The 26761-nt window shown below is 36.9% G+C and overlaps 1 protein-coding gene and 1 pseudogene across 1 annotated transcript; both read left to right on the top strand.

The window, feature by feature from the left end:
* Window positions 1-51: 51 nt before the first annotated feature.
* Window positions 52-16602, top strand: PSMG2 (proteasome assembly chaperone 2). The gene is made up of 7 exons (XM_001365504.5): window positions 52-357; window positions 5040-5211; window positions 6982-7040; window positions 8591-8709; window positions 10192-10365; window positions 13805-13925; window positions 16073-16602. The coding sequence occupies exons 1-7, from the start codon at window positions 301-303 to the stop codon at window positions 16166-16168; spliced, it is 798 nt and encodes a 265-aa protein (XP_001365541.1). The 5' UTR covers window positions 52-300; the 3' UTR covers window positions 16169-16602.
* Window positions 16603-16729: 127 nt separating this feature from the next.
* LOC130458379 (vesicle-associated membrane protein-associated protein A-like) lies at window positions 16730-25339 on the top strand (annotated as a pseudogene).
* The last annotated feature ends 1422 nt before the right edge of the window (window positions 25340-26761 follow it).

Below are 26761 nucleotides of genomic sequence, written 5' to 3'. Positions count from 1 at the left end.
CTCCTCCCCACTTGGATTTCCTCAGTTTCCACTCTTTTGAAGTCTACCCTCCCTGACGTGATCCCTTCCCCGTCTGTCCATGATCTGACCACCATCTAGACAGGCGTTTGACTCCGAGGATCGTGCCTCGAGCCGGCGCCGACGGAAAAAAAGGACCCCCCCAAACCCCGCCCCGCCCCTTTCCTTAGAGCCGGGAACTGTGTCCAGGGGCTGCGGAGTAGGACGTGTCACAGACCTTCTAACCTCTTGTTGCGTCTCCTAATCCTCTCTCCTGTACTGCTTCCTTCTTCCTGGGTGAAGATGTTCGTTCCCTGCGGCACGTCAGAGCCCGACTTTACTGGCTTCACCCTGTTGATGGTGAGTCCTTCCCCGCCCCTTCACTCCACGTTGCCTTTTCGGGGCTCTGCGGGAGTGATGTGCGGCGGTGGGATCAGAGACCTGGTGCAGGGCCTACACACTGCTGTGACCCTGGGCTAGTGAGCCAACTGTCATTTATTAAGCACCTACTATTTATGCCAAGCCCGGTGCTAAAGCACTGGGGTTACGAAGAAAGGCAAAAGGTAGTCCTTGCCCTCGAGGAGCTCACAGGCTAATAATGGGAGTCAACAAGCAAATATGTACAAATTAGCTGTATTCAGGATAACTTAGAAATAAAAGAAAAATGAATGGCATTAGAATGAAGGGGGATTGGGAGAGGCTTCCAGTAAAAGATAGAATTTTAGCTAGGATTGACAGAAGCCAGAGATGCTAGGATGTGGGGATGAGGAAAGAGAGCATTCCCGGCATAGGAGGCTGCCAGAGAAAATGCCCAGAACTGAGAGATGCAGTTTTAGGTTTGTGGAACAGCAAAGAGGCCAGTGTCACTGGATTGGAGTATATTTTGCGGCAGGGTAGGTGTATGGTGTTAGAAGACTGGAAAGGGGGGTGGGGGCAGGAAGCTAGATTATAAAGGCCTTTCAAACACCAGAGGATTTTATCTTTGATTTTAGAAGGAATAGGGAGCCATTGAAGTTTATTGAGCTGGGAGGTTGAGGTGGGGTTGACATAGCGGAACCGACACTTTTGGAAAATCCTTTTGGTGACTGAATGTAGAATGGATCAGAGTACAGAAAGATTTGTGACAGGCAGCCATAATAGTAAGCTATTGCAGTAGTCCAGATGTGAGGTGATAGGGCTTGGACCCAGAGGGTGATAGTGTCAGAGGAGAAGGTAAAGCCAATTCAGGAGAGGTTGCAGAAGTGAAATCAACAGGCCTAGGCAAACAGATTGGATCTAGGAATCAAGAACGAGGAGTAGAGTGTGACTCTTGAGTTGTGAGCCTGAGGGACTGGGAGGATAGTGTTACCCTGGACAGTAATGGGGAAGTATGGGAAGGTTTAGGAGACAAGATAATGAAAGATAAGTATAATCTTACTGTTACTCCCCAGATCAAAAACCTATTGGTTCTTGGGGAAAATATACAGTCCTTACTTGCTATGCAAAGCCTTTGGAATTCTGGCCTGGTCTACCTTTCTGACCTTGTTTCACAGTATCTTCCTTCGTGTATTCTGTTTCAAAGTAGACTTCTAAGTATTTGTCTACATCCTCTCCCTCTATATCTACATAGGATCCTGTCATCTCTTTCCCTTGCTCCTGGCATACCTGAAATTCACTTCTTCCTCATCTCCATGTTTCAAAATAAAGATGAATGGAATGATAATATGACAGATGAAAATTGGTAAAGCCACTCAATTCCTTCTGTTTTTCTTCTAAGGAGAATTATCTGGAAATTATAGGATAAAAATGTCCAAAAAGTGCTGATAACTCAAACAAGTAATGATCAATAAGAGAACACTTAGTTGCCCTTGATGTTTTAAAGTCCTCTGGTCCAAATGAACTACATTCTCCATGCTTAAAAACTTATATAATTGTTGAGTTACTGTCAGTAATATTTGAAATAGTATGAAAAATAGCAGAGCCACCATAATTTTGGAGAGAGGCAAATATCATTCTCATTTTTAAAAATAGGAATAGAACAAAGTTTACTAACTATATAGGCCATTGAACTTGACCTTTTAATTCCTGGAAAAATTCTCAAACAAATCTGATAGTCAGAATACAGAGGAATATTGATAGGCTAGAATGATGGAATAAATTGAAATGGATGAAATTAATTAGTAATAAATATAAAACCTTACACTTGTGTTCACAAATATCTAGAGAGAGATAAAATTAGATAATAATTTGGCTTAATAAGACCTGGGGGTTTTAGTGAACTGCTCTGCAGTGTGATGTGTCAGCCAACAACTAATGCCATCTTGGGTTAGATTTTAAGAAGCAAAAGAAGTGATAGTTTCTTTACCCTGTTCACATTACATCTGGACAGTCATTTCCATTAGTTTTGGGTGCCTAGATTTAAGAAGGACACTAATCTGGAGAGAATTCAGAGGAGGGCAGCTAGGATGATGAAAGGCCTTGGGTATCCCACATCATATGAAAATTGACTGAAGGGGGTTATTTATCCTAGAGAATAGAGGATTCAGAGGGATTGAGTTTTAGGTATTTAATAAGCTGATATTTGAATGAAGGGTCTAGACTTGTGGTGTTGGCTGCAGAGGGCAGAACCAGGAGCAATGGGCAAAAATTGCAAAGGGACAAACCTATTAGGCTAGATGATCGGAAGAAGTTTCAAAAAAATAGAACAGTCCCCAAATAAAATGAGCTTCCACAGAAGGTTCTATTGCATTTGAAGTTTTCCTGCAGAGGCTAGTTGACTACTTATAGTGAGGTATTTAATTTCAGGTACCAATTGGACTGGATGCCCACTGAGGCACCAACTCTAAAATTCTGTGGTTTGTCCTCAAGGCTCAATTCAGGTACCAACCTTCCTTGATGACCCCTAGCTACTGATGTTTTCTTCCTCATCAGAATACCTTGTATTATATTTCCTTTGTAAATATTGTAACCTTCCAAATATAATATAAGCTCCTTACATACTGTTTGATTTTTGTCTTTGTAACCTTATACTTGGTATAAAGTAGGAATGATGCTAGTTAGAAAATCTTGAAGCCCTAAAACTACATTACCCAGAATGCTTTTCCCTTTGTGCATGTTCGTGTCTTCTTGTAATTGTTTATAAGTTCTGTAGCTTCTTCCTATCTCTTCTCTCATGACTGGCAGGGTTTAGGTCATTCTTTTACTTTAGTTATTTTTAATAAAATTTTAAAAAATATAATACTTAGTTTTTTATGTCAATTTTAATCTTTACAGTTACCATGGAAAAGGTAACAAGAAGGGAAAAGTCTATTAATCACTTACCCTGAGTTTCCTCATTTGTAAAATAGGGATAATAGTATCTAACTTAGAGAGAGGTAGCAAAGATCAAAAGAGAAGGTGTTTTGTAAATCATAAGGCACTATATAATTTCCAGCTTTTACTATTAGGAGTTTAATAAATGGCGACTGAATTGAATTCTGATGCATTAAAGTCACCCTTATCCTCTATAACCATATAACTCTAAAAGAACCAAGTCTGTTTTGGAAAGACCTGTCCTCTTCTCTATTCCCACTGCCTCCACCCTAGTACAAGTCTTCATTACTACCTGCATAGACATTTATAGTGAACTCCTAACATATCTTCCACCTCTAAATAATAACATTTATATTACTCTATGTACCAGAAATTATGCTAAATCCTTTACTGTTATCTCATTTAATTCTTACAACAACCCTGAGAGGTAGTTGCTATTATTTTCCTCATTTTACAGATGAGCAAATAGAAGATATGTGACTTGACCACTGTCACACAGTATCTTAAGTCCAGATTTGAACTCTGATCTTCCTGACTTCAGGCCCATGGTGCTGTCCACCTAGCTGCCCCTCTACTCTCTTATCTTCTTCAATCCAGTTTTCATACTACTGCTAGATTCTTGTATAGATCTAGGGGTGTTCATTATCTGCTTAAAAATTTCCACTCTCTCCCTAGCATCTAATTGATTAAAATTGAAACTCCTTTATCTATCATTCAGGGTCTTCCACAGTTAACCTTTCCACGGGGTAATGTGACAGTTGAATTAGAGATCAGAGGTTCAACTCAACTTTGAATATTTGATGATTGCCTGTAATCTCTTTAAGTCTGAAGATGCCAAGGTCTTGGTTAAAATATTCTTCAGCAGGATCCCTTTATCCCTGTTAATAGGGTTTCTTTAAACCTTCTTGAGTCTTAGAAATAGAACCGCTCTAGGGGACATATCAGAAGGAACAATTGCTAGTAAATCAAATAAGATCATAATAAAAATTATTTTATTGTCCAGTTAAGAAACAGTTTGCTAGAATTTTATTAAGTATATGTAAGTTATACATTCCCAAGTTCAAGCTCTAAATTTTTAAAGTATTTTGCTAATTGTAAAATTGATTATTGATTTGTAGTTAAGAATTTTGTTAATCATAATAGTAACCATTATAACTAAGCTTTAAGCTTAGAGTATTATACAAGTTTAATACCTAGCTCTCAATAAGTGAGCACAACAAGCATGTCCATTGAGAAAGATAAGAAGGATGGATGAAGGATGATTTAATTTGATCACAAGATGTTTTCCTTGTCCTGGGCTCCATGGTTATAAGGAATGGTAGATAAAGAACCTTCTAGAGGATGTTTCAGGAAGATGGCTAAGTCTGTGCCCCCTTCTAAAACACCATGGACTCTGGAAGATCCCTGATCTAGGAAGGCTCTGCAGAGTTAGCTGTCAAGAGTTCTTCCAAGAGGATGTTGGCCAAATTTGGATTTTCTGGTCACCATGATGGATGAAGTCTCTCAGGCAAATAGTGTAATTAAGACCCAATCATAATCTTAGATTGGTGAGCATCTCTGGACCTTATGTAACCACCAAACTGAAAAAAGAACTACTCTGACTCTTATGAGTTTTGGTTACTGAGGGATCATCAAGCTCTATTATTGGTAACTGCTGACCTTGCTTGGACATTTCATGCCTGTTTCTCATTATCATAGATTTTATCATGACATGATTTTAATAGATAATCTAATATTCTTTGTGATTTCAGCCAGCAGTATCAGTCGGGAATGTTGGCCAGCTTGCAATAGATCTGATTATTTCTACACTCAATATGTGTAAGGTTGGTTACTTTTACACTGATTGCCTTGTTCCAATGGTTGGAAACAATCCCTATGCAACTGCTGAAGAAAACTCAACAGAACTCAGTACAAATGCTGAAGGTACGTGCATATGATCTGAGCTTCTGTTACCGTAGTTATCAGTAAACATTAAATACCTTCTATGTGCCAGGCACTGGGCTAAATGCTAGAAATTAAAAAAGAGGCAGAGGACAGTCTCTGCCATCAAGGAACTTGCAATCTAACAGGAGAGACAGCATGCAAATATAGACCAAGTGAGCTAATACAGAATAATTAGGAAATAATTAATAGAGGGGGAAAGTACTATAATTACTAGAGGCTGGGGAAGGCTTCTAGTGGAAGATAAGATTTTAGTTGGAATTAAAAGAAGCCAGAAAGATCAGTAAATGGAGCAAAGTAAAGAGTACTCCCGACCTAGGGAACAGCCAGAGAAAATACCCTGTTATGTGAAAGGCTTTGTTCTTAATCCATTTGTGCCAACTCTATTCTACGTAATTATACTGAGCAGAGAATTAGAAATAACACTTTCCTTCTGAAGCAAGCACTTATTAATTTCTTACCTTGGGAGGCAGTTAAGTGACTAGTTCATAGAGAGACAAGGCTGGAGACAGTGGGGTAGAAGGAAGTTCTCCTGGGTTCATATCTGGCCTCAGATACTTCCTAGCTGTATGACCTTGGGCAAGTCACTTAATTGCAGTTGCCTGGTTCTTACTCCTCTTCTGTCTTGGAACTGCTAAAAAGTTCTTACCTTGGATCTAGCATACATCTTAAAAACTGACTCTTTAAAAAACAAGGTTGTTCTTACTTCTAAACTTTTGAAAATGGCAACTCCTTTAAAAAAACATGGTTATACAATGATACATGTATAACCCAGTGGAATTTGCTTATCAGCTCTGGGTGGGGAAGAGAGGGGAGGGAAATAACATGAATCATGTAACCATGGAACAATATTCTAAATTAATTTGTTGATTAATTTTTTTTAAATATGGTTATACTTTTAGCAGTATCTTTAATTTGAAACTGTACATTTATTTTCTTTGGGGTACTTGATATTCTCTTCATTTTTCTTTTTTCCTGTTCATACTTGGTCAGTTTTGATTTTTATTTTTTATGATCATAGCTTAGAACTGGAAGAGTCCATAGAGACCATCTAGTCCAAACCCTCATTTTATAGATAAAGTAACAGATTCAGTGGAGTTGAAATGACCTACCCAAAGTCACATAACTAGCAGGTTGCAAAGCCAAATCTCTTGAGTCTTTTGACTGCAAGTTGAGGGCTTTCTCCTTTAAAGCATTCTGCCTTAAGACATGAATAAGGGGACTGAGGCTTACAGAAATTAAGTGATTTCCCCATAGTCCCATAGTTTGTCAATGTCAGAGCCAGGATTCCAAACCAAGGTCTCTTGTGCCAGTGCCCAATGAATCATTGCATGTTCTGCATTTTTCCCTTTAGCTAAAATAATTTTTTAAACAATCTGAGATGTACATTAATGTCAAAAAACTAAGAGCTTTCACAGAAGTCCTGAGGAATTCAGTCAAAGCTTTTAAAAGTTGTAACGTGTTATCTTTTGCTGTTTTATTAGCTATTGCAGTTTTTTCTTTTCAGTATCAGATATATAAAGGTCTGTAAAATTCACCTGTACATTTTAGTGCATATTTACTGAGAACTGATGTTTAGATATAATGATTAAGCTTTTATATGTATCAATTAATCACTGGGGGAAATAATTTATACAGAAGTTTAATAGAATTTAATTTTAATGTTTTATCACCTTAAAAGAATACCAGTTGTATTTCCTTGTTTTTATGAATTTACTTAATCTCTGGTTTCTTTTTTCTCTTTTGTTGTAGTATATTCATTGCCTTCAATGAAGCTGATGGCTCTCCAACTAAGATCAATTTTTATTAAGGTTAGTATTTTTATTATTGGCCTATATTAAAGACTTAAAAAATAAAACTTAATTAGAAAGCATCCAAATCAGTAGTTCCAGAAATCAAGATTCAAAAGTCATTTGCACTCACCATTTTATAGGTAATAGAATTCTACTCAGGCTAAAAGTTTGTAACAAGACTTTTGCTCTAGGGAAGAGCAATATCTTCTAAATTTGTTCGTATAAAGATCTTCTTAGTTTTCAGATCTAAATACCTTTATTTGGTACCAGTAGGGAAAAAGCAACAGAGTGAGGGAATCACATGCCTTTATCAGTTAGATTTTGTCTTCTCTTTAATAGGATGCAAGTGAACATTGGTCCAAGTATATCCCTAATTTTTATCTGTTTCCCTAATTGGTTCTAAAGATAGCATGTAGAGTGGAGAGAGTGTTGGGCCTGTGGTTAAAAGTACCAGTGTGAAATCCCATCTCAGACATCTGCCAACTGATTCTTCAGCCTCCCTGTTCCTCTGACAGCATCTTGGGTCTTAACTGCTAAGTAATAAAGACTTGCCATCTGCATTGATGAGGCTATTTCCCATGTATAGTGTTCTCTATACTTACAGAATCACAGAGCCTTCTGTGGTTTCTAATCAACCAACAGTGACAGACCAAAAAATTAGCACTAGAACTTTCTGGTCTCATTGCCACAGTTACATTATATGAGTATAACTAGAGGAAAAGGTCCTGAATCTTGTCTCTGCTATTTAACTACCAGAATAATATTGGATATCTCTGCAGATTTCCTTTTCCTGATATGCAAAAGAGCATTTGGGAATAGATTAAATCTGAAACCATTAAGATCCCTTCCAATTCTTCAGTCCTGCAGTCCTCTGAATTTTGTATCAGTTACGTAGCTTGAATGGGCTATATTTATTTACAAAGCAGAGGCTTTTCCAGGAAGTTAATATAAAAATTATCCCATACTTTGTTATTCTAAAGCATTTACCTTCATCTGGGTTGTTTTTTGTTTTTTGTTTAATACATTCTGTTTTAATATTGCAAAAACTAAATGTTAATCTCCCAAAGACCCCAAGGGAGGAGATTTTAACATGCTGGTCTCTCAAAGAATCAAAGAGGGGAATTGTGTGAAGGGAACCCCTCTCCCCAAGGACGACATGCTGGGGTCATCCTACCTGTGTCCCCAGCCTGCTAACTTTATGTCACATAACTAGACATCACGTGAGGGCACTCCAAACATAGGTCATGGGGGACAGTAACCTAGGGACACAATGCAGAACTAAAGGTTACAAGTCAGGGGTAAAGGAAAAGATAAAAGAGGAGGTTTCAGGAAGTACACTTTCTCTATTCCCTTGGATGGCGGCAGTTGCAGGACACTGGCTAAGGCTATTGATCTTTAAGGACAATAAATAGGCTTGCAAATAATATTACTTTTAGTATATATAATTAGGCATATAAATATCACATTAAAAACACCCTTAGTTGGACCTGAAAGTTTTTGCCAACAATAAATCACCAAGATCTGACTTTGATGGCTTTTTTTTTTCTTCCCTTCAATGGTGATTAAAGTACAAATCAAAGCCATTTTGTGAAAAACTCATTTCCTGGGTGAAAAGCAGTAAATGTGCCAGAGTTATTGTTCTTTCAAGCAGTCATTCTTATCAGTGTGATGACCAACAGCTTCGCAGGTATGTTGAATCATCCTCTTTCTCATGACATACATGATATAATATTGTAATTCTATCATCATTGCAGTTTTAATGTAGAAGTTGGTCCCAGTATTATCAGTATAGTAGTTAAGAGGTTGTTTTAGTGTATCCAACCTATTTTGACCTTTTCTTACTGGAAGTGAAGAAGAGGAGGCTTGGAGGGGGATATGGCATGAAGTTTTATTTGTTTCATAAGATCTCAAACAAATGAGATTTGAAAGGAGGGGCCAGAATTCTTTGTTCCTTGTTCTGTGTCCGTGTATCACAGAGCTTAGTAATTAAGGGGAAGGAAGAAAGCTCATAAAGAAGGATATTTAACCAGGGACGACAGATAAATGCCTTTCTGGAAGGTTGAGTTGATATTTTCTTTCATTCTTATGGGACCACTCATCTTCACAGAAAGGAGTTCATTTGACTTTAATTACAATTCTCTGGAGTGTCAGAATGAGTCCTTTAATATAGGACAAAGGAGGTCATGAGTTATAATGTACTGTCTTTTATTACCAATTACATACTTTAAAAATTACATTTTTTATTATCATTTATATTAGAGTGTAGAGTACTAGCAGAGAGAATTAAATGGTATTTTTTTTAAATCCCTTTCATATTTTTTTTTGTCAATGGAAATGGAAATGACCTCAGATGATAACTTTGTGTCAGAGTACTTCTACATATTTTGAGATTTTACACTTTCTCTTGTTTCCATTTTGGCTGTGGTATGAATGTGACTAACAGGTAAAATTTGCAAGCAATGATGCTCAATATGTATAATTCTGTTATTCAGTTTTGAAATAATATTTGCTTCTACCAAGAAATCAGGTTTAAGCATCATAATTTTATGCCAAAAAAAAATTGTGCTAAAGATTCTTTTGTATGGCTATTTGCAGAACAGTTATAGTTGGGGAAGACTCATCTTAACTAGAGTTAATTTCTAAGACTTACAATATAAAGAATTCATAGTATTAATAAGAAATGGGAATAGGAAAAGACAGAACAGCCAAGAAAGGATAAAATTTTAGGATGGTTTCAAATTTCTTTTTTGTTTTTCTTCCTCAGTTATGTATCATACATAGAGTAGATGATTGGCAGCCACAAAACTGAAATTAGTTGTTCTTTTAAAAATATCCTAAGGGGGCAGTTGAGTAGTTCAGTGGATTGAGAGCCAGGCCTAGAGACGGAAGGTTCTAGGTTCAAATCTGGCCTTAGACACTTCCTAGCTGTGTGACCCTGGGCAAGTAATTGCTTAGCCCTTCCTGCTCTTCTGCCTTGGATCCAATACACAGTATTGATTCTAAGATGAAAGGTAAAAAAAAAATACTCTACTCTTCCTTGATTAAAGAGATCACTTAATTTTTCATCTGATGGAAGCCAAAATAATTATAGATCAAATGCTGATATTACTTTAGTATTTAATATTTATGGTGATTTTTTTTAATGAATGTATTACATTATTGTCTCCAGCATTCCATTCCGATACTTAATTACACCTGAAATGGGAAAAAGTGTTGGTGAAACATTACAGAACCTTCACTGGAAGGAAATGGAAAAAAGCCAACTGTTTCCTGAAATAAGTGATTCTGGGTTGTGTGTCCGTATCCCTGGAGGTGGTATTACAAAAACCTTATACACTGAGAGGTGAGTATATAAGCTGGCTTCCTAGAAATTTTGAAGACATTTTAACATAAACATAGTGTAAAAGGGGCATTTAAAGGTACTATAAGTAACTTTGGTGTAATTCATCAAAAAGTGTTCCCAGTTGACCTCAGGTGCTATTGTCCACTCTTACTGACAGAATTGAGGGGATGATGGAGATTGGAGGAAGAGAAAACTTTGTTTCCTTATTTTTTTTTTCACTTAACTGTTTCAGTAACACATATGCTTTGAATCACCTGAGGATTTTTAGGACATTTGAAACTTAGTGCCCTTTAACTTCCTTTTTCTGCCTATCATTTCACAGAAACTCAGGTTGAGTTGGGCACCAGTTAAAAGATGGATTATGGAAATATAACCTAGGAAAAATTTACTTAGGTAGAGAGTTTAGTCTCCCACAGTATTCATGTATACTGTGGATGGCTTTTTTTGTCTTGTGCTATTTTGTGGTTTATTCAAATATTTGTCACAATATCTCGTATTCCTACTATATAAAGTACTTAAGATCTCCATCAATGAATGAGCATACATTTATTCAGCACCTTTTATGTGCCACACACTGTGCTAGGGATGAGAGAGACAAAATCAACAATAAAATACTCCCGCACCCCAAAGTGTTTACCTTCTCTCAGGAGGGGCCATATACATAAAGATACATATCTACCAAATAAATACAAAAATATTTAGAGGATATGCTAGCAGCTGGAAGGGATAAGGAAAGGCTTCATGTAATAGAGATTCTAAGAGGGGGAAGGGAGGGGCGGTGCATTCTAGATAGTTGAGACAGCCAGTTCAAAAACATGATAGTGGAAGATGGAGGAACATGGGCAAGGAACAGTTAGAAATCCAGTTTGACTAAATAGAGTAAGGAATGGAGAATAATGTTTAGTGAGACTGGAAGGGATGGTTGTGAAGGACTTTAAATGGCAAGTACAGTTTATGTTTAATCCAAAAGTAATAGGAAGCATCTGTCTGTAGTAGGGGAGTAGCATGGTCAGATACATGCATATGGCCATCCTTCTCATTTTTAAGTTGCTAATCTTAAGACCTTTAAAATAGAATTATTTTCAGGGAAAGAACTCCTGTAGATGGAGTGCCATGGTAATATCAACCATGAAAACTGACACATGTCAACAGCCATGGTAGTGTAGAAAAAAATCCTTCCCTTAAAAGTTAAGTAGTCCTGATTGAGTTAAAAAGACAAAATGTAGACATGCATACGAGAGGACATCCAGAGTGGAGAGAGACGCTATAGTCCTAGAGGGGTTGAGTCAGTGTGTCTTGCAAACTGTCATGAGAGGTTTTGGGAGGATTTGGAAGTGGAGAATGGGCAGTCTCTTCCAGGGCAGGTAGAACATAGAAACAAGATGTTTGGTAGCAACAGCTGACCACAAGGCTGGTTTAAGCTAGCTTAGGCCGACCCAGGTAGAGTTTATGATGGACAGCTCAGCAAGTTCAGCCAGCAAACACCATGAAGATATCAGGGAGTGAGCACGACTTCTGTCTCACCACAGGCTCCTAATTGCCTTTTTGCCACAAACAGGCTTCTTCTGTGTCCAGTGAATCTGTTTAGAAAGGTAATTCATGGAAAACATATATGTTAGTTTCAGAAATATTTTGACAGTAGCAAAGCCAGTTCAACTCTGGTGAATACAGAGCTCATTTAGCCAATTATGAGCCAAGTTATCTGTCATTAGTTTCATTTTAAATTACGAAGCGATTATGAATGTGTAAAAAGCATCTCATTTACTAAGGGATGGTGCGGAAGTCTGCCAGCTGCTAGTTTTAAATTTTTTTTTAGTTTATTATTTTTATTTTTTAAGTAATAAGAAAACAACTCTGAGAAACAAATACCATGATGCATATCTATATAGCTCTACAGAATAAATTCCCACTTTATATATATCTGAGAATGCCCATTTCTTTTTGCCTTATAAGGTCATCACCTCTTTTTCAGGAGGTGAGTAGTGTTTTTCATTTTCATTTTTTTGGACTCAGAGTTTATTATTGCATTGATCAGAGTTCTAAAATATTTTTAGTTCTTATTATATAAATTGTTCTCCTGGTTCAGCTGATTTCATTCTGCATATGTTCATAAAGTTCTGAAATTATCTGTTTCATCATTTCTTATAACATGGTAACATCCCATTACCCTCATATCCCAAAATTTGTTGTAGTTCCTCATTAGAATACCCCATTAGTTTCCAGTTTGGGGCTACAGTGGAAAAAAACTAAATAAATACATATATAAATAAACTCAATAAGTATTCCATATTGGATTTTTAAAAACTGTTTAGTTCCTCTCTGTGGTCTCATGGTTAGACATCACTTGATATTTTCATGTATTAATCCTTGTAATGGCCCATGAGATAAGTGGGACAAGCCCAACACTTATCTTTCTTGTTTCTTTGGCTTTGTTATTATACTTATCAGTTATATTCTCTGGGTTTTGATCAAGCATTTTCCTATAGTTCCTGCTTTAGGGACAGTGTGTCTTGCAAACCACCATGAATAGTTTCAGCATGATTTAGAAACAGAGAATGGGAAGTTGCTTCCAGAGGCAGATGGAACATAGAAGCAAGGTGTTTGGTACCAATAGCTGACCACAAGGCTGGGGTTTTTTTTTTTTTTATAAGTATCTTTTTTAATTTATCCCATTACAAGTTGTTTTCTTGCATTTAATTATACTAGTCCCTTCTGTAACTTCCCTTGCCCCTTTATATTATTAATAACAAAGCTATGCTACTTCATATTCCAGTGAGTTGACTATGATGTTTCTGATAATCACAACCTTCCTAAAAAAGATGCTGGATGACAGTCAGTCACGTGGCATGGCTTTGGGACAGAAATTTGGCTATCATGGAGCCCAAATGTCAGATACCAAAGTCCAAATTAGTTTGTAGCATTTATTTGGTTAATTCTGTCACAGCCATTAAGATTGTGAGCTCCAGTAGGACAATGGATAGTGAGTCAGGTAGAGTCTGGTGGACCTGGGTTCAAATCTGGGCCTAGACACTTCCTAGCTGTGTAAGTCACTTAACTTCATTTGCCTAACCCTTACCATTTTTCAGCCATTGATTCTGAAAGAAGGCAAAGGTTATTTAAAAAAAAATATTGTGAACTCATGAGTAACAAGGACTGTCTTTTTCTTTATATTCCCAGCACTTAGCCTAGTGCCCATTACATAATAAAGTTCTTAATAAATACTAATTGACTGACCAACTTACATTGGAGAAGGAAGTAGTTAGTAGTAGTGACATGATTTTTAACTGCCTAGTCATACATAGTTAAAATAAAGCTCTCTACCAGAAAATAGAGGAACAGATTAAATCATCTGCCTAACAATATGTGAGCTTCTTCACTGGTTAAACTGTGGAAGGGGATATGCCAAATTCTTCTTCCTGATTAATTCTCTTTGTTGTAGTTGTTCCAAAGGGATACAAATGGCAGTTGTCCTGAAATTTGTTTCAGAAGGAGATAATATCCCAGATGCCTTTGACCTTGTTAGATATCTTAATGATTGGCTTCAGATAATTAAACCTCAAGTAAGTGTTCCTTTCTTTCATTTGTCCTCTAATGTTGTCTCGTCGTCTCCTCATTTATTTCATATACCATTCTAGGTTGTTGTCCATGTTGGCAAATTGAGAAGAAAGTATAAAAAGTTGTTCTGTCCATTCATCAAGAAGAGTGGGGCAGAGGCAGGGATGAGGTCCAGTTGAGGGGGATGATGGAGGACATTTAACAGTAGAACCATTAACTTTAGCTGCCTACAATTTAATTTTTATAAATTAATCAAATGTTACCATATTTCCATATACAAACCCAAATGTTCCCAGCAGCTTTCTTAACTACTCAATGAGTTATGCCCCCCCATACAGTATTATCAATTCTGGTTTTTCTTCTGCGGGGTGTCTCACCACTCTAAATCTAAGACTTGGAAGTTACAGATATCAATACTAGAGTAAAACTTGTTACACTTTTCTTTTACCCTCAATTTGATATCACTGAGATAGAAACAGTTGCAAAGTTTTCTTTTAAACTTGAGTTGTTTCAGGAACAGCTGGGTGGCTCAGTGGACTGAAAGCCGGACCTGGAGATGAGAGGTCCTGGGTTCAAATCTAGTCTCAGACATTTCCTAGCTTTGTGACCCTGGGCAAGTCACTTAACCCCATTGCCTAGCCCTTACCATGCTTGCCTTGGAACCAGTACATAGTATTGATTCTAAGGTGGAAGGTAAGAGTTTTAAATTAAAAAAATAAATAAACTTGAGTTGTTTCAAGAAGCAAAAGATGTACTTTTTATGAGAAATTCTGAATAAATAACTGGAAAGCGGTTATTGTAGCTGTTGGTAGAATTTTTTGTCACTATGAGAAACTCCATCACTGTGAAGCCTCGAAGTGTCAGGGCTTGTTGGAAAGAATGCTAGAGCCAGAGATCTTGGCTCTGCCAGGTTTATCTAGCTTGATTAAAATAACTAGAATTTATATAGTGCTTCAAAGTTTGCAAAGTACTTCACAAATCTTGTCTCATTTGATTCTCCCAGTAATTCAGCAAATATGTGCTTTTGTTCCCTTTTTATAGGTAAGGAAACTGAGGCAGAGAAAAGTTGGGTAGCTTGCCTCTGGTCACACAGGTAGAAAGTATCTAACCTCTTAGTGTGTTAGACAACTCTGAGCCTTTTGGTTTCAGGGCAGTTGCTTGGCTCTCTTGGCTGAGAGACTGTCCTGATGAGCTCATTCAGTGAAATCAGAACTCTGACCCATCAGCAAATCACTTAACCTACAAACTCACATCCTCAAACTATAAAAGGAGAATAATATCTGAATTCCCTGCCTTCCAGAATGGTTGTGAAGAAAGCAACTCATAATTTATAACACAAGTGCTGCCTGGTGGTGGGCCTGGAATCAGAAAGACCCTCAGATGCTAGCTATGAAATCCTGGAAAAGTCATTTAACCCTGTTTGCCTCAGTTTCCTCATCTGTAAAATGAGCTGGAGAAGGAGATTGCAAACCACTCCAGTATCCTGGCCAAGAAAATTCCAAATGGGAACATTAAGAGTTGGAAACAACTAAATAATAGCAAAAAGCTGTTAAATTCTTATAATTAGGAAACGTATGACACAAAAACATTACATGAAAAAAATGCTAGGTTCTATAAATGTTTTATTGCTGTATTTCTTTTTTTTTTTTAAACACCATCCTAGGACTGTATCTGGCCCTCTGTGTAAAAGTCTACACATCTTCAGAGAGAAGGGAAATGGACTTCATGTTTAAAAATGCCTTTCTGGGCAACCCAAAGCCCTGTTACATCTATTTGAAAGTTTATTTGTATGTCGTATTACCTCTTGCCTAGAATAGAGACTGGTTCAGGCCCACAGCAGCTTGAGTAAGCATTCAGCACACTGGCTGTATTTTTAACAGCCTCCTCCCATTTAGAATCCTGCTTAACAAGATCCATCCAGAGACACCTTAACACTTCTTTGTGATTTGGCAGCAAGGTAAGGAAGTAGAAGAAATCCCCTGACAAGAGGCTGCTGGGTTCACACAAAGAAAAAGAAACATTTTTCACCTGATAGTTCCTGAGCAGAGATTGGAGACTAAGGAAAGAGAGACCATAGTATAGTGCCTGAGTGTTAGAATGGAATCTAATGTTTATGCGTGGAAGTCTAATGTATTTTTGTTTTTAAATCCAGGACTGCAATGACCCATCAACATCTGTTTCCCAGTGGAAAATGCCGAGTTCTTGGAGATTGCTCTTTGGCAGTGGCCTCCCTCCTGCACTTTTTTGAGTACTTGTCACTGCTCATAGCGACTCACACAATCTGACAATACTGTTATGTGTGCCCCTGAGGTTTGGGGGCCATCCCTATGATTTGATCCCTCTCTCTTGGTGGGAAGCTTCCTCTGTTTGTGTAGATTGGCAGCTTCTCTGAGACTTGTAGTCTTAGAAAGTTGCACACAGCACCAAGAGATCAAGTTACTTTCTCCAGCCAGTAAAGTGGAAACATTGAACTAGGTCTTCTTGACTCCCAAGTCAGCCTTTGTCCAAGATACCTCTTGTGTCCTGAAATACCGGTTACCAAATACAACCATCTAGCAACTTGTATTATGTCAATATCTCTGTCAGTTTGACAGAAAATCTCAAAGAAATAGAATAATAACCCTAACTTTAATAATATATAACAAGAACAAATTTTGTAGAATAAACTTTTTCTTAAATTATTGACTGAATTGTGGTTTTTGTTTTTTCACTGAAAATATTACTGATAAAGAAAGAAAGAATACATTAGTCAATGACCTTTTTTTACTCATATGATAAATGTCCTACATTAGGTTCTCATTTACATGCGCTGAAGGTTTACATACTAAGATCACCAACAGAATCCCCTTCACTCTCTGAATTCTGAGCACTTGTGAGTTTCTGTCCTAGCTTCTGAAGCTACTGAAGCTTTAGCAAGCCATAGCTCTGCCTTCCATGTTTTGACACACACCTGCCCTTGCTTGTCTTAAAAATTGGCCTTTGTTTCCTGCCAGCTCAATACATATTCCTGAGATCTGTTGAGACCATTTCAGGGTAGAGGAATGGGATAAACAGGTTCAGGCAAGAGTAAGCAATTTCTCTTGGCATCCTGTGGCCTTCAGGGAAGACTTTCCTACTCTACATGAAGTTATCATTGGGACTTCAGGAAATGCAATTGTGTAATTAGAACTTTGTACTCCTGGACTTCATACCCCAGAGTCCTCTTTTGTCCCCACATCATGTCCTTACGTTTTGTAGATAAAAGTTTCTGTAACTCCACCCTCTCCCACACTGTCGCTGTCCAGGAAACTGCTCTTTACTCAGACTATTTTATTCCTTTACTCCAAGTGATCATGTAATCTTACACAAGGCAGTTTTTTAGGTGATGTGTGTTGAGCAGTGATTTGGGAAAGTGTAGAGTAGGGGGAGAAGTTCCAAGCTTTCCAGGAGCTGAATTAAACTGGCTATGTTCAGTTTCAAAAGTTCTTATCCCTGAAAAACCATGAGATATCATTACATAGAACTTTACATGGTGCCATATGAAGTCAGTTCTAAGCAGTTTCCATAGTTTTTTACCCTAATGTAGTTGCTAAATTATTCCATCTAAAGCAACTATTATATATTTTCCTTGCTTTTTTTGTTCCTTTCATTTTCTTACTCTTATATGTAGCTTAAAAATAACTAATTTCTTAAAATCTCTTTATTCCTGTTTGTGAATCAAAACCCTAATTATGACTGGGAAGCATAAATAAGCTTTTCCTTGATGCAAATATTTTTACCAAGGGGAAAAAAAAGCTATATATACCTTGTGTAATGAAATATGGCAATTAGTGGAAAATGTCAATTTGTACAAATTGTACGAAATGTACAAAAGACCATGATAATCTCTACAATAATATAATTACCATGATAAATCTTGAAAATCTTCTAGTTCCTCACCCTTTTTTCATTTCATTTTTTTGTTGTGGCGATGGTGGTACTTAGAAAAGCAGAGAGGTATCATTGAAAGCATCCTTTATTTTGAGTGAAAGATTTGGGTTCAAATTCTGGCTTTTACTACCTGTGTGACCTTTAAGCAAGTCGCTGAACTCCTCTGGCCCTGTTTGTTCATCTGTAAAGGAAGAGAATTGGATGAGATGATTTCTTAAAGTTCCTTCCAGCCATAAATCTGGTTTCTAGTATTACAATGATATTTTTCTTTGTAAGCATTAGTCACTTAGATACTCCAATGGTGCAGTAATCTCATTGGTATAGGGAACATAAAATAGTACATTCTCAGTTTCAAAATTGCATGTTTTCCAGGTATAATTGAAATATGTCTAAAGTTTTATGACAGCTTCCAATAGATGGAACCATTGGGCCATATTTACTTATCTGGCATAATTTTTTTTTCTTTATGGGAATATTTATTTTGGAAACCGCTTTACACTTTGGAGAATGGCATTTCAAAACAATTTTCCTCCAGATATTCTTTCTTCTGTTTGATCCTAAATTTGTCTTTTTTTTTTTTTAAGGATTTTACTATCTACAAACGTATGGAGAAAAAGACCTCATGTTAGGAAGGAATATAATTACATTTGTCCCTTGAGAGGAAGACAAGTCAACCATAACAAGGCAAGATAGGCTTTTTATTTCCCCTCTGGGTGAGCTTTATTTCAATTCATTTGGCAATATTTCAATTTTTAATTCCTTAAATTTTATATTTAATTTCTAATTAAAAATTTAAGTTAAATTTTAAATTAAAAAATAAAATTTTAATTTAATTCCTAAAAAATACTTCTTCTCAGTTTTGGGAGGGGCTACCTGTATATACATGAGCGTATGCAAAATATATACAGGAAAAAAACAAAAGGGAAAAAAAGGTCATTAGTTACTGGGCAGATCAGGAAAGGCTTCATGTGCAAGGTAGTTCCTCAGCAAGGTCTTGAGGGAAACGAGACCTCCAGAGGCAGGAGTGAGGTGGTGGTCCAGCCCAGGCACTCTGCACAAATATCCAAGCAAACTCCATCCCAAACCACATTGCTTGGAAGAAGAGATTTGCAGTAATTCATGGAAGGCCATATCCCATAACTTTGACAGGATGGTGCCAAAATTGTCCATGATTGGGTCAGAGTTCTGTTGCCTTTCCATGTTCACTCTATTTACATCATGGTCCTTGTATATATTTTCTTCTTGCTAGTTTACTTTCTTTGTTCTGTCTTTGTAACAGGACAGGCCAGTGGAGGCCAGGCTACCATCTCAGATTTGAGACTGAAACGAAACGAGACATTTACTATCCATCTAACAGTTAACAAAAGGTTTACTTGGGATAATAAATGAGGATTCAGCATTGATTGAAGTGAGTATCATGTTCCTATGCTGTAGTACTGGGAACAAGGGCCAGCCGGGTGGCTCAGTGAATTGAGAGACAGCCTAGAAATGGGAGGTCCTGGTTCAAAAGTGACCTCAGACACTTCCTAGCTAGGTCATCTAACCCCATTGCCTAGCCCTTACCACTCTTCTGTCTTGGAACCAATATGCAGTATTGTCTCCAAGATGGAAGGTGGGATTTAAAAATAAGTTTGGGGGGGAAAGCCAGATGTTTTAATGACCTGACTTTGGCACTTACTGTACAGAAAGCCGTGTCAATTGCCTGAGCCTTTAGTTTCTTGAGACAATTAGTTCTCCAGGAAAGTTTCGATACTTTTTGAGGAAAAGCTAATCTAACCTGTGTATGGCAGGGTCTTAGGACATTGCTCCCATCACACCATTTCATAAAAACCTGGCCGCCACCTTTTCAAACTCTTCATGTTCATCTTTCTTTGTGACGTAATATTCCATTACATTTTTGTACCATAACTTATTCAGTCATTCCACAATTGGTGGGCAAATATTATGTTCCCAACTTTTTGTTATCAAAATGAATGCTGCAATACATATTTTTGTACATATTGACAGCAAAACCTGAAACTTCGTTAGGATACTGTCCTAGTAGTGGGTCAAAGGATTACTTTCAATCTAGTGACTTTTTAAATGAATTTACAGCTCCACCAGCGGTGAACCAGAATAAACGTATTGCCAAAGAAATGTCCAAGAATGTGTTTTTTCATCTTTGCTAGCTAAGTGAACTGATCATTGAGGATTGTTTTAATTTGCATTTCTCCTGTTCCTGGGACTTTGAACACTGATTGTATTAATTAGTTGATAGTTTTTATAGGAAATGACTCTTAATTCTATGTTTTTTGCTAGTTCCCTATAGATTTTGGATATCAGTCTTCAATGGGAAAAAGTTAATGCCAATCCATATCTTCATTCACTGATTCTGGCTGCATTTATTTTATCCATGAAAATGCCTTTTGCCTCTATATAATCAGTTTGTCTCTTTTGCCTTTTCTGATCTCTTCTCTTGTCTAGTTAGAAATATTCCCTTATCATTAAACATCTCTTTCACAGTACTTTGTGTTCTGGGTTTATTGGCTGCTATGCCTAGGTTTTTAGATCTTGCTTAACTATTCCGTTACTTCTTTGATTCAGTAACAGATAATTTTGATAATTATTGCAATAAAGAATAGTTTGAGATAGGGTAGAGCCTCCTTCTTACTTTTTTCCATTACACCACTGGCTATTATTGACCTTTTATTTCCTCCATCTGAATTTGTTGTTTTGTTTCATTTGATTAAGTAGCCTTTTAATAATTTGTCATAGCATTCTGTAGTTATTTGGGTAGTATCAGAAATAGAATTAGATGAATTGAGAGCCAGGCCTAGGGATGGGAGGTCCTAGGCTCAAATCTGGCCTCAGACACTTCCCATCTATGTGACCCTGGGCAAGTCACGTAACCCCCATTTAACCTAGCCCTTACCACTCTTCTGCCTTGGAACCAATATACAGTATTGATTCCAAGACAGAAGGTGAGAGCTTAACAAAAATAAAAAAGAAATTGAACTAGAGAACTAAGCAAAAGTAGAAAGTCAAATTCAGGAAAATGTTTGGGCATTCACCCTCTGATCCCAAGTCATATATTTCTGTTACAGTCACTTGGCATAGGCTTATTTTTTGCACTGAAAAACTGAGAACATAATTAGGTCTGAACCAAAAACCCCAGCTGGCTTTTGGATATATTGCTTGAGATGGTCAGCCAAGCATTGAACTACTTTGACACCCTCATGCAATGATCCTATGTTGAGTAGTGTCATCAGAAGCCAAATGGATGAAGGATGCCTGTTGTCCACTTAAGATTAGATGTTACATGAACACCAGGTAGAATTCATCTGTTTCTATCTGCAAACAGTATCCAACCAAGCCGCACATAGAAAATGGAGAATTACTTAGAAAGTTCGAAGCCCTCTATAAAGGATACAGCAAACAGATAATGAGTTGGACCCAAAACTGAACAGGAGGAAGAAAATGGACTAGGTTGCTTTGGTGAAATGGAAATTTTATTTTTTTTTCCAAATGGTTTTATATGATTGAGAGTAATGAAACTACAACCTGTGAAGAATTAAAACTGAGAATCATTTGAAGGGCAAGTGGTTCATAATAGTTCAACTCAATTCAACAAATGTATATGAAGTGCTTACTATGTTCCAGACACTCTAGTACTGGGGATACAAAAAAGAAAAACATAGACCCTGCCATCAGGGAGCTTATAGTCAAATGGAGGAAGATAATTCACAAAGAGAAGCTGAAAAGTTGGAAGGAGGAAGAGACGGTGTTCCACTGAGTGATATGATGTTCCCCGTAATCAAAACCAAGCAGCACACCAAAAATGGAGAATTACTTAGAAAGGTCTAAGCCTTCTTTAAAGGAAGATATTTAAAAGGGAGGCGTTTAATGCACCCAGTCAGAGGGAAAGGCAATGAGTTTTTGGATGCTAAACCTCCAAAAGCTGAGTCAATTTTCATGATGCTGAGATGTTAGGTCCTGAGGCATAATGCTCTATGGAGTCAAAGCAAGCAGAGATACTGATGGAAAATGGAGCTACCTTGAAAATTCCATGCTCCCTAGAAAGGAAGGCTTTACACGAGATACAAAAAAGAAGCAGCACATCACTAACAAGGTACTATAAAGAAGCAAAGCAAAGGAAGTCATCAAAAAAGGGGGGTTTAAAAAAACTGTAATGTGCCGCCTTTCACTGTACTGTCTCTGTCTTGGATGGCAGCTGCTTTTGAGACGGTGTCAAAACATGGACAGATTCTGGGCCTGGATCTACCCACAGGTCTCAAATTAAAGGCTCCTTCACGGATGTAGTCACTACGAATCATAAGCTTAGAATTCTATCAGGCAGAGAAATATGCTTCAATTTAAAGACTACAGATGAATAGTGGAATTATTGATTCATCATTGACTAACAGTTTCTGTAATGTCTTTTGACTGTGATCCAAATGAGAGGAAAAACAGATTCGTAGTGTGGACTATTTTTGATCCATGAAACACATCAGTTATCAAGTTTGGGTGGAAAGAAATAAAAACCCAATGAACCACATGGAGGTGCGTATTTGGAAAGCTCAATGAAAATGATGAATTGATCCATTTGGAGCCTAGAAAAGCTGTTTCACTGATCCAAATGGGCCTCTAGCAAAACTGCATAGTGTTTCACTCATTGATACTGGAACAAGAAAACTGGTGCAAAAAGGCATCAGGGTGCAATGATGGAAGTACCAGAAGAAAGCAGCAGAGAGATGAAGGTTTAATGCTCTGAAATACAGCATGTGTGAATAAATCTGGACCAAACTCAGCTCTGTCTTTCAGTTAGAATGTGACTAGTTCTCTTCTTTTACTTCCTGTAATTGGACATTCTAAGGAATTCATCTTGTTGAATATAGTGTGGGAAGAGCCTTTTCCTTTTTTTGTTTGTTTGACCAAAGAAAGATGTATTTACCCAACATTTCATTGGTAGCATAACCCATGGAGACCATTTTTTAAAATGTATAATATTATATAAACAGACTTTCCCGTTAATAATCTTTCATGGGTTAGAAACACAATAAAATCAAATTCTAACTGCTTAAGTGGACAAACTGTTATCTTAGCATCAGCAATAGTTGCCAGCTGCACATTCTTGGGTGTTTTAATAAGACTTCAAGGATTGTTCAGAATCTCATAAATGTTATTTTAATAATTTGGTTTGGGGCTCAAAGGTCATACTGGAAGGGATAACTGCTGAGAAGGTCATTGACAAAAGAGACTCCGTATACAGGCAAATATTTATGGTAACATTTTTGTGGTAGCGAGATACTAGAAACAAGACAGATGCTCATTGGCTGGGGGATAGTTAAACAAATCATGATACGTGAATGTAAGGCAATGTGTTGCTATGCAGAAGGAATTGATGAATACAGGGAAGCATAGAAAGATTTACATGAGCTGATGCAAAATGAAGTAAGCAGAGCCAGGAAAGTAATAAGCAATTGTCTGCAACAATATGTATGTAAAAAGCAACATATATAAAGCATTCATATATCTAAATGTGTTGGGCTATTTCCCAATTTTTCAACACTCCCTTAGTTTACTGATTTTTGCTATTACAAAAAGTGCAACTATAAGTATTTTTGTACATATGGATCCTTTTAATCATTTTTTTTCAAAATCTCTATAGTGGTGTAGTTGTGTTACTGGTCAATGGTTATACCCATTATTCTAACTCTAGATGAGCCAAAGTCATTAAGAATCTTATCAATTATATAAAGATAATTGAGTATCAATCTTATAGAAGTGTTCGTGGGTATTTCAGCAAAGATCATAGAATTTGTATTGGTTTGAACATCATTCTTTCCACACCCCCAAATCTAGTTTATATAAAATCTAAATGTCATTTATGTGTCTTCTGTGTATATCCATATATTTTCCTATGAATGAAATTAAGTTTGGGAATATAGTCTACATTCAGGAAATAAAATTTTATTTCTGATTCTTTTCTGTACAAATTTATTGTGTTCAGGATTTTAAAAAAGGAATTATTAGCTAAATGAATCTGATTGAGACCCTAAGGAAGTGCAAAACTTTGATACAAAGATTTTGTTACAGTGACTGCAGGCACTAAGGAGTCTTTTCACTTGTTAGAGTTTGGAACTATCCCTGAAATTTGAGGCTGTAAGAAAATAAATCTCTGTATAAGTAGAGTAGTATTATGCTAAGAATTTCTCTTATGTATAACAATAGTTAGACTACGTTTTTCAAACTATTTTCTCTTCCCAAATCTTATTCCCAAGAAGTAATCAAAATTTGTGAAATGGTTTCGGTTCTTCAGCACTGTCCAGTTGCTGCCTGTACTCTCATCACTATGAGAATAAACATGAGACTTTTGTCATAGATATAGATTGCTCTGGCATCCTACTCCTGTTCAAAACAAGGAAATGATGCTGAATGAGTCAAAGGGAACTGGCATTGCTAGAGGACTATATGCAGTCCAGACAATGGGCTGGCAATTAAACCAATAACAATCAAAGCAATTGGGGGAAAAATAAAGGATGGTGCAGCCAAAGGAACAAAATGTTGCTGGAAATCCATCCTACTTGGCAGGATGGCAACCAAAGAGGAAAATAATAAAAAAGTAGAGTAGATTAAATACATACATCATATATTTGTATTTTTAAATGAACTATTCAAAATATGTAAACTATTTTGAGTGATTAATAACTATTTCTTTTTTTCCATTTCATTTCATTACAAAAAATATTTACAATGCACTGCATGACCATTGAACTTGATATTCAAGGCCTTCCACAGTCTGACTCCAATCTAATTCTCCAGCTTTATCTCCTACTACCCTCCTTTATGTGCTCTGTATTCCAGGCAAACAAGACTATGACCTATTCCCCAAATTCATGCCTTCTTCCTTCTGCCTCTTGGCTCAAACCATTCCCTGACCTTACAAAGGACTATTTGTTCCCCATCTCTACTTGGTGATAGCCTATGAATCCTTTAAGATCAGTCTGAGTGTTCCTTGGATCCCTCCACAAGAAGCAATTTCATTCTACTCAGGTAGCTCATAGCACTTGATAACTCTCTTTATGCTGTTAGGTATTCTAATTTGTATACAATTTTTTTTATTCCTTTTATCTTCCCTACTAGACTAAATAATGTCTTATTCATTGTCTGCATGCCTCATGCATGTCACAGTGGATAGTACACAAATATCTCAATGGATGAGTTTAATATTGTGGGTTTTTTCCATTCTCTCCCCACCTTCAGAGAAATAACTATTGAAGTCAAAATGCAGATCAAACCATATAGTTTTTCACTTTAATTTATGTGGGATTTGTTTTCATATGATTATTCCCTTATAAAAATGAACAATGTATAAATAAAAATATATAATTCTATTTCTACTATAGTTCCTGCTGATTTGAATAATAGTGATTTGTCCATTCAAGAAAACTGTCTTGTCTAAAGCTCATTTGCACATCTAGCTAGAACATAATTTTGTACCGTGTTCACAACATTTGAGCCTACATGTATAAGGAACATTTCCAGTATTGGGCTGGTTAGAGTAGACTTTTCTATTTTCTTAAATGCCATAGAATTGTGTTGATGAAGATGTGACATATGTGCCCTGGCATGCCAGAAGGGCTACTCCATTCCCCCTCTCCACTATGCCTGAGGACATTTTTTGCATGCCCTGTCTCTTTGTTGAACAGACCAATGCAAGTATTTCCTCCCTCCACTCTCTGGGGCAATGCGTGGGCTCACAGGTGGCTTGAAGGTGCAGTTTGGGCACACAGTCTCTAAAAGGTTTGCCAACACTGCCATTGACCATTTGTCAGCTCTTTAAGTTGCCATGGTACATCTGAAGAGCTGCTAGTGGAAAAAGTGAAGAGAATGTGCTTGATTACAACAATGGGGAGAAAGAAGGTCTTATGTATTTGGAATCCAGAAATTGTGGCAGGCACTGATTAGGGGATTATAGACTATTTATACAAGAGAAGAACCTAAGTTAGGTTCCAAATGGAGAACTAGGAAGCAATGATGAGTCATCATTCCAGATGCTGCTCAATCTTGACGTTGGTAAGGAAACTTACAAGAGATTTGATCATAGTCTAGGCCTGTTAGTTTCTCACACAAAAGTTTTAAGTTCAGAGGTCAGGGATTGCACCCATAATTCCACTTACTCATGGTATTTAAGATGCATGATACTGATCATAAGAGGTACTGGCCCATGAAGGGTGACTATCCTTAGCATAAACTCAACCCATCACCATGTCTAGAAAAATGATTTATTTTTGGCTGTATTAACATGGGTAGCATAATCTTTGTAGGTAAATAACTTTATATTTATTTGCTTGATGCATAATGTTAAACTTTAAAAGTAGACATAGGTGCAAATACTTTTTGGCACTGGTTAGACATGGTTTCTTGGACTATTTTGCATATTGTTGCATGTTTAACCACTATACAAACAGTAGTTAAAATTTTTAAATCAACATTCTGAGGAGTTATTCTTCATTGAACTTTGGAAGAGGGAGGAAAAGCAGTGGTTCACCAAAAAAAAAAAAAGCCAACAATGTGGTTTCTTCCCTCAATTCCTATCATCCACATCCCCACTATGGTTTTCCACATCCCCTTTAGAGTCATATCATTTCCCTGCATTCCATCCTCTTAATATTCTACATCATTGCTGTGGTCAGCATTTTTCCAACCAAAAAGTCCTTGTCAGGGCTTGTCAGTGCCTTTCCGAAGAAAAAATCAGATACCAGATTCAGTTAAAGGAAATTAAATGTTCCTTGTATCTGATTTTCTTAATGTTCAATCTTTTAAGAATTTTTAATCTTGTCATCTAATAATTGAATGTTGGTCTATAGAGCCAGTAGACATCAATGATTGAATTTCTACTTCCAGATGAATTTTCCTAAAACACTGGTTTTATTATTTCTCTAACCTAAAA

The sequence above is a fragment of the Monodelphis domestica genome, chromosome 3 (assembly GCF_027887165.1).
Source record: "Monodelphis domestica isolate mMonDom1 chromosome 3, mMonDom1.pri, whole genome shotgun sequence".
Lineage (NCBI taxonomy): Eukaryota > Metazoa > Chordata > Mammalia > Didelphimorphia > Didelphidae > Monodelphis > Monodelphis domestica.
This window is presented reverse-complemented; position numbering and strand designations above follow the sequence as displayed.

Excerpts from the sequence above, each read along its gene's own strand:
- PSMG2 (XM_001365504.5), top strand. The coding sequence starts at position 301 with ATGTTCGTTCCCTGCGGCACGTCAGAGCCCGACTTTACTGGCTTCACC. Across the intron at positions 358-5,039 it reads CTGGCTTCACCCTGTTGATG|CCAGCAGTATCAGTCGGGAA; the intron begins GTGAGTCCTTCC and ends TTGTGATTTCAG. Across the intron at positions 13,926-16,072 it reads TTCAGATAATTAAACCTCAA|GACTGCAATGACCCATCAAC; the intron begins GTAAGTGTTCCT and ends TTTTAAATCCAG.